The sequence below is a fragment of the Phodopus roborovskii genome, unplaced genomic scaffold (assembly GCF_943737965.1).
Source record: "Phodopus roborovskii unplaced genomic scaffold, PHOROB, whole genome shotgun sequence".
Classification (NCBI taxonomy): Eukaryota; Metazoa; Chordata; class Mammalia; order Rodentia; family Cricetidae; genus Phodopus; species Phodopus roborovskii.
The window spans coordinates 3,165,848-3,178,848 of NW_026126599.1; the positions used below are offsets into that span (position 1 = coordinate 3,165,848).

General features: G+C 46.7%; 1 protein-coding gene across 1 annotated transcript in view; it reads right to left on the bottom strand.

The window, feature by feature from the left end:
* Nucleotides 1–293: 293 nt before the first annotated feature.
* Nucleotides 294–13,001, bottom strand: part of Gna12 (G protein subunit alpha 12) — a 77,197-nt gene continuing 64,489 nt past the window's right edge. Inside the window, exons 3-4 of the mRNA XM_051205432.1 lie at nucleotides 4,636–4,686; nucleotides 294–3,127 (exon numbers count right to left, since the gene is read on the bottom strand). Of these exons, the coding sequence (XP_051061389.1) occupies nucleotides 2,558–3,127; nucleotides 4,636–4,686 (621 nt within the window). The 3' untranslated portion in view covers nucleotides 294–2,557. The remainder of the gene's footprint in view (nucleotides 3,128–4,635; nucleotides 4,687–13,001) is intronic.

Consider the following 13,001-nt stretch of genomic DNA (forward strand, 5'->3'; position numbering starts at 1 on the left):
CTTCTCATGTGGGTGCTGAGGTCAAACTCAGGGCCTCATGCCTGTATGGCAAGCAGTTTTTATCTGACTAGGCCACCTCCCCAGACCTCTTTTTGCTATTATTTTTATCTATCAAAGAAGTAGGGAAATTACAAGACTAGAAATCCTAGTGATCTCTAAATTACAGAATGACTTAAGAACTTTGAAATAATTTCTGTACAGGTGTTATTAAGGACACTTCTTAGTATGTCAGGATGGCCAAGTGGTCTAAAAACACTTCTCAGAATGTCCCCCACCCCCACACCAAAGCAGTATTGAGTTTTAAGGAAGTTTATTGTTACATTTATTTATTTATTTTTTTGCAGTGATAGAGGAGGCACTAATACCTTCTGCTTCTCCAACACTGCAATAAAAAGGACAATAGTCAAGGGCAACAGTGACATTAAAATAAAAAAAAAAACAAAACAAAACAAAACAAAACAAAAAAAACCCCAAAAGCCTAAGGTCTGGGAGACAAACTTGACTACAATCTGTGTGTAGAGACTTGTAAATAACTTCAGCCTTGCCCTGCAAACACTATCTCCTTTTCCGATTGCACCACTTCACGGATCACAGAGTGGGGGCATCCTAACAGAGAATACAGCCAGGCTCAGCTTACCAGGGCAATGGGCCAGAGGCTGGGTTGGTCCAAGCCACTGGGCCTCTGGCCATCCACCTGCCCAGCTAGTTGGAAGTTCATATCTTGCTACTCACATGCTTCCAGCTTTGAAAGTGACTGGTACATATGTCAGGCTGTCAGAGGGACAGCACTCTTCCCTGACAACCCCACCACTCACCTCAGTCACAGCGGCCTCCAACAGTGGCTGGGGAAACAGCCTGTGTCTACTTGGGGTCTTGGCATTGACTGAGATACATGGGACACCTGGCAAGGATGCTTACTGTGTGCAGACCTAAGACCCCTGAGGAACCTGGCATGGCTGCTGGCCACATCCCCTCTGCCCATGAAGACTTGGTGAAGCAGGCAAAATGGCTGTTTTTCTTCCCAAAGCAAAGAGCCAGAAGCTCAGCAAACACTGATATATAAACTCTTTAGCAGAGAGCGAGAGCAAGTGAGCAAGAAATTGACTGCTATTTCCTAATCTGAGCGAACACTGCAATAGTGGGGTTTCAGAAGTAGCCCCCCTTCTCCTGGCTTAGCATCTGCTCCAAGAATCCTATATGTCTGGTGGATGAAATGAGCCAAGACCGCGATGCAACAGGGACCAAATGTCAGGAGCAGTGTGGCTGCAGACAGGGCTCTTGGATGTGTTAGTGAGCCAAAGAACCCTCTGGGGCTAGACATCATCTTTTGTTTCAAATGCTAGTAGGTTATAAGCCCCTTCCCAGCCCCCCAGAGAATAGTTAGTGTACAGAGGGGCATGTCTGGAATGCAATAGATTGTAAAACAGTGTGACCTGCCAGGAAGCTGGACAGGCCAGGCTGAGATGTAGCAGGTTGTGCTGATGTCCCCAGCCTTCTGTGACCTTATGGACCAGAGTGTGGAGGGTGCCTCTTGGCTTTGTGTGCACAGTGACAGAAGGTGGCTTGCCAGCAACTCTGAGAGCAGAATGCACTGTGTGAAGGCAATGGTGAGGGGTGGTATGCAGAGCCCAGGCTTCTCCTGAAGGGCTAGTGGCTGGGGCCCACCAAGTGGCCAAGACATGAAAATGCTCTAGGGTTGCAGAGCATCTCTTTGGCCTGCTTTCAGAGCCCAGGACAGAGGACACTACATGCCACCAACTGTCAAGTAAGGCATAGGGGCCACTACAAGGCCACTTAGATATGTGTCTTTGCCACTGGCTGTGGAAGGATGGGGGAAAGAGTAGAGAGCACCACTATGTGTACACAGGCTAGCCACGGCCTCTCCATGCTGTCCTGCTGGGCATGCAGACAAAGTGAGTGGCTTTTGGGGCATTAAGGCAGCTTCACAGCTCCCACCTTGTTCTCTACAGCAGGGAGTGGGGACATCTGGCTTGGCTCGGTGGCTGGAGTGGGGACTCTGAGGGTGTTGGCACAATTTTAAAGGCAGCGTGTTCACTTTGGGAGGTGGTGCTGTGGCCTGAGCTTGGACACTGAGCTTAGCAGCATCGCATGCCCTTCTACAGCCTACCGTGAGGCTAAGCTTTTGAATTAGTGTGTTTTACTGAGAGCTGCATGTCAGAGGGAAGAGCCACCTGCAAGGCCAGCTAGGTTTGTGTTTCTGTCAATGAGAGCATGTGTGTACCTGAACCTTGGTTAAGTTGTGTCAGCAAGGAACAGTTTCTGTAAGGAGGGAGAAAGCTGTGTTACCAGGTTTACAGATCAACACCAGAATAATGGCGTGGACTCAGTAGTTTCACAGTCCCCGGATTCAGTAGCTATCACTGACACTCCTATGACCTCTTGCCTGGAGCTCGCTGGTGTGGCTGGCAGTCTCTTGAGCCAGGTATTAGATGGTGTGGGTTCGAGATGCCCACTGCAGGTCTCTGCGGGTGACGACACACCAGAGACGTGTGACCATGGGCCACGGAGGCCACGAGAGGACGGCAGAGGGGCTGTGTCACTGCAGCATGATATCTTTCAGGTTCTCCTGCAGGATTGTGTCCTTCACAGCATGAAACACAAAGCGGATGTTCTCGGTGTCGATGGCCGTGGTGAAGTGGTGGAACAGGGGCTTGCTGCGGTTCCGGCGCTTTCTGTCAAAGCACTGCACCAGGTAGCGCTGCACATCCTCCAGCCGGTGCGGGTCACCCTTGAAATCCGGGAAGTGCTTCTTAATGCTCACCGACTTCACCTTCTCCACTAGGAGGTCCATCTTGTTGAGGAAGAGGATGATGGAGACATTGAAGAAGAGCTTATTGTTGACGATGGTCTCAAAGATATTCATGGACTCCACCAGCCGGTTGGTGCGCCTGTCCTCCATAAGGACCTGGTCATACTCGCTTGAGGACACCATGAACAGGATTGACGTGATCCCGTCGAAGCACTGGAACCACTTCTGGCGCTGTGACCTCTGGCCGCCCACATCCACCATCTTAAATGGGATTTTCTTTATAACGAAGTCATGTTCCACGATTCCCTTGGTGGCCTTTCTGGCAAGCAGGATGTCTTGCTTACTGGGGAAGTAGTTCTGGGAAACGTAACGAAGGAAGATTATTTGAGAAGGAAGAAAAACAGTAAAGGACGAACATAAAGCTGGCATTACACAGGCTGTAAGAGAAAGATACAGGAACTCTTGCAAGAACATTTAAGCAAACACCAAAAGCAAATCTCACGGTCAGAGCTATAAATCCAGCTCACAACAAAGCTTCATTTCACAGTGAATACAAATTCTCTGGCTTGAGACAGAATGGCCAGGATCTTCAGATGAGTCTTCTGTAAAATCTCATCCATCTTCTCCACCAGAAAAAAATAAGCATCTTTTTCATTTGTTTCTATACCATAGATATTTAGTTTTCTAGCTTCCAGAGCACATACATTTTAAACCTTCCCATTGACTAATTTGATTTAGGTTGTGTAATGAGATCTAAGTGAACCCAATGAGACATTTAATATGTTTTTCTTAGAAAACTTTTTTTTGTGTGTGTTGAAGATAAAACAGAGCTTCTTGCATGTTCTACCACTGAGCCAAGCCCCCAGCCCCTCACTGGGGCTTCTAGGCAGGTGCTCCATCACTAAGGTCCTAACTTTGGCAATTTTCAAACCCCTTTGATTCAGCATTTTGAAGGTCTCAGGGACCAGAACATTTGTCTACTCATGTCACAGTCTCACCAAAAAGCCAATAGGCTGTGACCAACACTGTAGTGACTGTCCACTACACTGAGGACAGAAGAGTGAGACAATAAATCAAAATGGGGGCAGGGGCGAAACCCAGCAGGGAGGAGAAAAATCTAGAGACAACACATTTCAGTGACATTACTCACCTGTGATGAGTGGGGCTCATTAGGATGTCAGTTCTGCTCAAAATGTAATAGTATTACCAAGGAAAATTCACCAGATAGTGGGGGAAGACTCAAAACTGCCTGGATATTGGCTGGCATTGGGGAGCCTCTGATAGTTCTTCAGCAGCACTTCGGTGGTGTGACTGTGCTTTTCAGTTTTGTTAGCCATGTACACTGTTGTTATTTTCGTGTTTTATTGAGACAGGGCCTCCCAGGCTGGCCTCTAACTCTTGCTCCTCTGGCTTAGGCCTGCTGAGTGCTGGGATGTCATTCCACCACACCTAGAACCAAGTCTGTGAGGAGGTGGTAACAAGGAGGTGCTCTTGGGCATCCAGGCAGGTCACTGAGGCTGACTGGGAATGGTCACTCTACTGGAGGTTTGGCCATTCTGCTTGCCTTGGAATATGCTAGATTTTTCTACCAGAGTTAAGTGACAGAAAAGCCTCCTTTGACGCTAGCCAGGGCTCCTATGTTTCTCACAGTGAGTGGGGTGAAGCCACTCTCATATGTCAATTTTTTTCCCTAAGACCAGGTGTGTAGAGCTGAGTGGGAACATAACAGATGAAACAATTTATAGAAACTAGATGCAATGAGCTGGTCCATGGTGTTGCTGGAGCCTGTTGTCTGCTTTGTTTTACACACCAGGTACTCTACCTAGACGGTAGACTGAGGTGGTGGGGAGAAGTGGGCTACTCACCAGCTGGCCAATCCGGTCTAAGTTATCCAGGAAGTACTTCACTGACTCACCCTGTGATGAAGAGAAACAGTTCATCAGTCCTGATGGAGGAAGCCAGAATAACAGACGAAAGGGTGGGGTGGGGGTGGGAGACAACGACAGGGCTGTTCTGCTGTGCAAACAGGAAAGCAAAGTCTAGGAAGGCAGAGAGTGTCTGTGTGTGCTTGGTTTTTTATTAACTTGACTCAAGCTAGAGTCATCTAGGAAAAAGACTAGCAACTGCAAAGTGTCTACATCACACTGGCCTGTGGCAACTCTGGGGAGCATTTCCTTGGTTAATGATATATGTGATGTTGGAGTGCTAAGCTCACTGTGGGTGGTGTCACCCCTGGGCAAGCTGTTCTGGCTTGTATAAAAAGGAAGTGAGACAGAGATCAGTATTCCTCCATAGCCTCTGCATCAGTTCTTGTCTCCAGGTTCCTGCTTGAGTTCCTGCTCTGACTTCCCTCAGTGAAGAACTGTGAGGTGAAGTGTAAGGCAAATAAATCCTTTCCTTCCCCTAGTTGCTTCGGGTCACAGAAATGGAAAGCAACTAGGACAGTACAGATAGTCTTATTATGCAGCTTAGGCTGACCTGAACTAATGATCTTCCTGCCTCAGCCTTCTCAGTGCTGAGACGACATATGTACACACAAAACCTGGCCCTCATCTGTCTGTCTCTCTGTCCTTTGTCCCAGATGGCCCAGAGGAAGAGAAGAACAGTCACTTCCTTCCTGCTCTGGTGGGAAGGCCACAGGGATGACTCAAAGAGAGGATTTTGTTCCAGGGATAGCAGCACTGATGTTTCCCTCAACCCAGCCCCCATGATAAGCACCAGAAGTGGTCCTGATGGTTGGCAGCCAAGTTCTGAGGTGGAAAGAGGTACACGGAGGCCCAGAAACAAACTGTCACCTATCCAGGCAACAGGTGCTCCTCACACAGCAGTTCCCACCCTCCATGCAAGGAAGCCACTATCAAGAGGCCAAGTGGCTCAACCTCAATGCTAATGGTTCCCTCTCTTGGTTCGGCCCACACATCCCTTCCCCAACACAAAGACAGGAAGCTGCTGGATCACAGCTATTCTATCACATCATCTCAGCAGGCTGAACAGGGGTGACAGCTCACAGCTGGGACCATCCATCTTGGTTCTACTGAGGCAGTAGGATAAGCAGAAGGAAGAGGGAGTTCCTATCTGGGGCTGTCTGAGTGTGTGTGTGTGTGTGTGCAAAAGACAATCTTGTCCACTTCCTCTGACTAGGTCTCTCAAAAGTCTGGAGCAGTCTTTGTGTATGCTTTCAAGGTTGACTACTGTTAGACATGTCCCTGTTGCTAGCTTAGGTGGTGGCAATAGCAAAAGGAAGGAGGAGTCCTGTTTAGGTCAGCAGTGGCTGAAGACTAGTGGGGCAGCACAGAGGTGATGCACAGGGCCTTGGAGGACACAGTCAGGGTGGTAGGTAACAAGGAAGAGCTGAGAATGGTCTTTATTTACAGCTACCAAGACAATGGGGACAAGAGTCAGATAACTTTGATAAGGGCACAGATAACACATGGACTGCTAAGGTCCTGAGAGCCCAGTCCTGTCCCCTACCCTCTGCACACACACACTACACCACCTGTACACCAGGTACCTACAGCAGCTTTAAGCTGCTATATAGTGACTGTTATTCAGCTATAGAAAGCAGTATTTTAGGGATAGGGAACTATGAGCCATTAAATTGTCATGCTCCCTAGTGTGCCTTTAGCTCTAGCAATCCCTTGAGCCTTGGGGGTTCTGTTTACTACACAGAGATACACATCATCTTCGCCCCTTCAAAACCTTTTAGAGATTCTTTGTAGCTGTTTTTTGAGACAGGGTCTCATTATATAGCATTGGCTGTTCTGGAATTTGCTACGTAGACCAGGCTAACTCAGATCTATTTGTCTCTGCCTCCTGATGGCTGGGATTAAAGGTGTGTGTCACAACACCTGGCTTTCTTTTAAAAATTTTCAATAGTTTATTTGAGAGAGAGTGTATATGTGCGCTCGCGTGTACGCGCGTGTACATCACAGTGTGTGCATCTGTCAGAGAACAATTTGCAGGCACCTTTACCTACTGAGTCACCTTAGTAGCCCAACATCTGTCTCTCTTCTCTTCTTTGGTGGTGGTAGGGTTTCAAGACAGGGTTTCTCTTTGTCCTGCCTGTCCTCAAATTTACAGAGTTCCTTCTGTGGTGGGATTAAAGGCATTCACCACCACTGCCCTGCCCAATGAGTTTTAAGACTGACTTTGTCAGGTATTTCCCCTTTTCTAGCTTAGTGACCCTTGACTGCCCTCTGTCTAGTATCTGTCTAGACCTGGCCCCAGCAGTGAGAAAGACCCACCCACCCACTGGCAGAACTGCTAATAAACAATCAGCAAACTCCATAGCCTGCTGGGAAGTTCCAGCCTTGAACATGGGTGAGTCAGCACCTGTTTCTTCAGCTCCTTCTGGAAAGCCCCTAGATTTTCAACTCATACCCAATAGAGCAAGACTTGGAACCCCAAACACATTCAGTAGCTCAAGCTTCCAATAATCCTTGAATTAGAAATGAAAATTGAAGAAGCACCCCCTCCCTCCTGGCCCCGGGGCCAGACTAGAGCCTCACATGCCAGGCAAGGATCAATCACTAAGCCAAATCCCCCTAATGCATATACCTTGCTTCCTAGGAGCCAGACACCAGTTGAGGCCCTCTGCTGTTACTAGCTTTCTCCAACGAGAGAGGCAGGTGTCACTGTCCTCCAGTTACAGAGGACAAAGTAAGGAGGAGGCTAAGGAGTGAGCCCAGGTGCAAGCTGTATGTTCCCATAGTTTACCAGTTAGCAATATTTAGGTGACAAAACACAAAGAATAAGGAAGACGTATCCCAAACTCAGGACAAGGGCTCTGCTGGATGGGGGTTGTGTATTTGTGGAGTTTATTTTGTTTCTACTCAGTTATTGGTCTAGAACTATTTGGCTACTTTTAAAATGTATACATGCTTTTAAGGAAAAATTTGTAGTTGTCCAGAATGTGACAAGGGCTTATATACTCCATTATGTTTTTTTAAGCTTATTTATCATTATTGTTATTGTTGTTTGTACACATGCAGATTCATGAAGGCTAGATGAATTGATTCTGGGCTCGAACTCAGATCATGTAGCTTGCATGGTAAGCACTTTCCACCCACTCAGCCAGCTCTGCAGCTCCTACATTGACTTTTCTAATGTTAGGTCAACTTGCCTTCCTGGAACAAATTCAATTTCTCATGATTCACTGTATGTATACCTGTATACATGTGTAGAGGCTAGAGGTCAACTTTGGATGTCAAAACTATTGTTTTCCATCTTCCTTTTTAATTTTCTTTCTTTCTTTTTGTTCCACCTTATTATTTGAGACAAAGTCTCACGGAACCTAGAACTCAGCACTTCAGATAGACAGGTTGGTCATCGAGCTTCCAGGATCTGGCAGTCTAATCCCTACAGTTCTTAATGAAATCAGGTCTCCATGCCCGTGCTGATGGCACTTTATTCACTGAGCCAATTCCCCAACAGCTACTTCTTATTAGGCTTTTTGTTGCTGCTTTTGTTTTTTTGGGATAGGTTTTTACTCTACAGCCCAGGTTGGCCTCCTGTGATCCTCCAGCCTCAACTTTCTGAGTGCATGTACCACTAGGATTAGCTGAGAGGCCTTTTTTTTTTTTTTTTTTTTTTTAAACCAAAACAAAACCACTCAGGTGTACTCTAAGATGGCTTTTTGGTATCCCCATGCTACTTGTTTCCTCCTGAGCCTGAGAAAGTCCAAATATTCTATGAGCAGACATGTAACATGGAGGATCTGAGCTAGTTCAGGACTGATTCCAGAGTATATTGGAGTGACCAGATTGGGATCTAGGCAGCTGTGGAGGCCTACAAATGCCCCGCCAGCTGGCATTGGTGCTGCCTTCCTTCATGGCAATTAGGCTACTCCAGAGACAGAAGGAATTAGACCTTGATGTCAGGTCATCCCTGATGAGCCCCAGAGGCACTTGTGAAGGTGGATTCACAAGCACACCCTCAATCAGAGTGCTGTGGGTTCCAGGTGTGCACAGCCACACATGGCTTTTCATGTGAGTGCTGGAGATTTGAACCCAGCTCCTCATGCTTGCACAGTAAGTGCTTTTTAATCAACTTCAGTATTTCCCCCCACCCCAGTTTGACAACAAGCAGTTGCCCAAATGGGCTGCTGGAAAGGATAAACTATCAACACTGCTAAAATTAAAAGCAAAGCTACTCAGGTGGCTGAGATAGGAGGAACTCATGAACTAACCTGGCCAACATAGCAAGATCCTGACTCATCACAACCAGCAACAACCCAAACAAACAAATGACAAGCGGGGGCTGCTAATAAAAACGGTGGAAACAGGTCTGAAGTCATGGCACTAGGGAGACTGCGGCAGGAGGATCAATACTGCAAGACTACACTGAGATACATAGTGAGACTCTGCTTCAAAAGCAGTGAGTTGAAAATGCAGGTTAGTGGTAGAATGCTTGCCTATCCCTGGATTCTGTTCCCTAGTACCCCACCCCCACCGTCTGTTTCCTAGGTACCAGGCACTGGGAAACTATGGTACAGTAAAATCTTGAAGAAACTAAAATTTAAAATGTAGAAGTTAATTTGGCCATGGTAAAAAAGCTGGTAAAGGGTGGCAGGGACTACTTACTCAGTTGGTAAAATGTTTGCTGGGCAAGTATGAGGACTTGAGTTTGGATTACCATGGAAAAGCTAGATATAAACACACAGTCACTCTAGTGCATCTGTGTTTGTTGTGTGTTTGTGTAAAATCCTGTCTCAAAAACTAAGGTGTACAGTGACAATAAAATACCCAATGTCAATTTTGGCTTTTACATGTCCACACACATGCATAATAACACTGTAACACACACACACTGGAGAACAGAACTATGGACGACAGAAAGCTACTGACCTAGCTTTCTGCCCACATGAAGTGCAACCGTGTCTGCTACAGACTACACTAGGCCATCTGAATAAGGGCAGAAGCTCCACTTGAGAAGACCAGGGGCACAGAGCTGTAAGACAACAAGGGGCCAGGCATATGGAAGCCCCTCCCACTTGGTGGTGGAGGCTTGCCAAAGGGAAGGGGTCACATCTTCCTGCTGGATACACAAGGCCTCGAGCTCCCCCATCATAGGCTGAACAACAACAAAAGGCTCAAAGAAGTTTCCGCCTGCCAGACCCTGAGTCATCCCTGGTGTGGGAGCAGTGGGCCCTCTGAAGCAGGAAGAGGCAAGCTTTGCCATGCAGCCCAGGCACTGCAGCCAGCTGGAAGGCCAAGCGGAGGCCAGGGAGACCCAGGTTCCCCTGTGGGCCTGTCCTCATAAAGAGCCCTTGTGCTGTCTCTTCACTTGATGCTCTGACTCCTGGGCCTGCAGCCCCAGGACCACTGACTCAGCAAGTCACCCCTTCAACTAGCAGTCTCAACTCTGACTTGGGAGAACAAGGGGCTTAGAGCTCCTTCCTGGCTTTTGACCAGACATAACAAACAGAAGTCGCCTTCTCCTCTTAGAGTTTTTCACTTCTTGAATGTTCTGCTGATGAGAGATTAGCAGGATTTTATGAGACTCTCTGCCCTAAAACACACATACACACACACACACACACACACACACACACACACACACACACGGTGGTGTGCTGATTGGTATGTGTAGGAAGGTTGCTGTTGCCATGCTCCTCAGGAGAGGTAGACAAAGATGACCTCATCTGACCATGAATGGCAGTACACACTTGCCAACTTGTCAGTGTGACAGCTTCACATAGCAGATGCAGGACAAACCGCCCTCTGAGGGATGCTTCCCTTGTTTGGCTCACTGTGAGTCAAGGCCTTGTCTGAAACAGTAAACTCCCTTACCCACTTCTGCTGCTGTTTGAGGATAACAATGTGACACACATGCTACTCAGAGCACAGACCCGTGTGTACCAGGAGTGTTTTGACACCAATGGCCTCAGGGTCTAAGGCTGCCTCAAAGCAGAAAAGACAAAAACAAACAAAATTCTGGACTACATTGGTATCTCAGCTACTCAGGAAGCTGAGACAAGAGGATCCTAAGCTCAAAGCCAGCCTGGGCTACATAGCAAGGCCTTGTCTCAAAATACAAAGCAAACTGAGGGCTAGGATAGAGCTCGGCAGTGGAGAACTTGTCTAGCATGTATGGGGTCTGGGTTTGATTCCCAACACTACCCTCCCACAAAAAAAAAAAAAAAAAAAAAAAAAAAAAACAACAAAAAACAATTCAAAGTGTGAACATCTGAGTATAGGTGAAATTATGACTGACAAGCATAAAAAGATTTTTGGTTAGGCAGGTTTGCTTAACTGTGTCGTCTGCTTATGTTTTACTATTGGATTATTTCATCACATTCAAAACTTGGTTAATATCTCTCTGTCTCTCTTTCTCGTGTGTGTGTGTGTGTGTGTGTGTGCACGCATGTGCTCATGTATGCATACATACATGTGTGATGTACTCCAGGCTTGCCTTCTTCCTGTTTCAGCTACCAGAGTATCTTGATTAAAGGTTTGTGCTACCACACCCAGCCTCTTTTTAATTGCTCTTAGTTAACCAAAAATAGTTAAATTCACACTTCAGCCTAACCAAAATTAAAAATTACCACAGTCCTCACTTGTCACCAGCAGATAGCTTTCATACAGGCCCCTGCGGAGGCAGTGCATAGTCCCAGGCAGGACTCAAAGGCTGAGTAAAATTACGTGAAACCAACTTAACAACTGACCAGAGAGCAAAACACAGCTAACATTTAAGTTTCCTGATCCTCCATTTCTTTCCCCCTTGTGGATGTGAAGCAAATACCCTGTCCTAGCTTTTTGTCATTTAGCACTGGTATCACACCTTGTGTGGTGGTATACATGTGTAATCCCAGCACTTGGGTAGAAGCAGGGAGATCCTGAATTGGAGGCTGGCTTGAGTGACATAGGGACAGCCTGTCTCAAAACAAAACAACAGATGTGCCAGCTATTCAAGAATGGAGACTTGGGGCTTCTGTGATGGCAGTGCCACCAAGAAGGTGTTCTTCAGAGAACAGTCTGGCATGCTCAGAGCTGAAGCCAGGCCACCTCAGAGACACCTCCTTGGAGAAACATTAGGCATTTACAAAGGAAAAGTGCCAGGTGCAGTGTCATCCTCTCGTAGCCTGAGCAGTAGGGACTTTCTGGACAAAGCAGACATTTGAAAGGTGTCAATGACTCGCCTCTCAAAGCAACATGTTTTCCACTTTTTTTTTTGGCGGGGGGAGAATTTAACTTGGTATTTTTGAAAAATTTCAAAGCTTGGTAAACAGAAGTACATCACAGAGTTTGTGTCCTTGAAGCTGGCTGGGGAAGATACAATATTTGATCATATTCTACCCTAAAGTCAATGAGTTCCTTTTTAGAACAGAACATTCATCGAAAAGTCAAAGAGGAGGCAGAGCTTGAGTGGCAGCTCAGCAACTAACAGTACATGTTGCTCTTGCAGAGGACCACAGTTTGGTTCCCAGTACCCATATCAGGTGACACACAACTGCTTGTACCTCCAGCTTCAGGCAAACCAATACCCTCTTCTTGCCTGAGGACATCCAGATGCACATGTGCATGCTAACATACACGCACACACATACACACACTATAAAGAAGTAGTTCCTGGGTTCAGTGTCTATAATAGCAAGGATAGAAAGGAGAGACTTCATAACAAACTTGCTGTTCACTATTCACAGTTCTCCAGATGTTTACCTGAAAGACAAAATCCTCCTCAGGGACTGACTCCCTTAGAACAATTAGTAAAGTTACCATCACCAGTTCTTATGGAAAACAGGGTAATGTTGGAAGGATAAAGCCTCATAACATGGTCTGGTAGTTGAGGCCTGCAATCCTAGCCACTAGGGAGGTTGAAGCAGGGAGATCTCAAGTTCATGACTAGGGTAGGCATCTTAATGAGGCTGTCTCAAAATACAAAGTGAGAAGAGGGCCGGGATGTAACTCTGTGGTAGAGCACTGCCCAGTCTAAGTGCCAGTATGAAAAAAAGTGGGACAAAGCTGTTTATAGCAGCACTGTCCTTAGTAGATAAACACTGTTCATCCACACAATGAAACACGGCAACAAAAGTGGAGGGTATCCTGATATAGGATGCACATATAATCTGAGGGAATCTGAAACGTGTGGTTGCTAAGCCAAAGCAGTCAGCTATGGGCTGGCTGGGGAGATGGCTCAGCAGGTAAAGTATCCTTAGATCCCATGGGGAAAAAAAAAATCAGGGCATGGAAGGGTATGCCTGAAACACCAGCACTGGGGATGGTGATGGTTA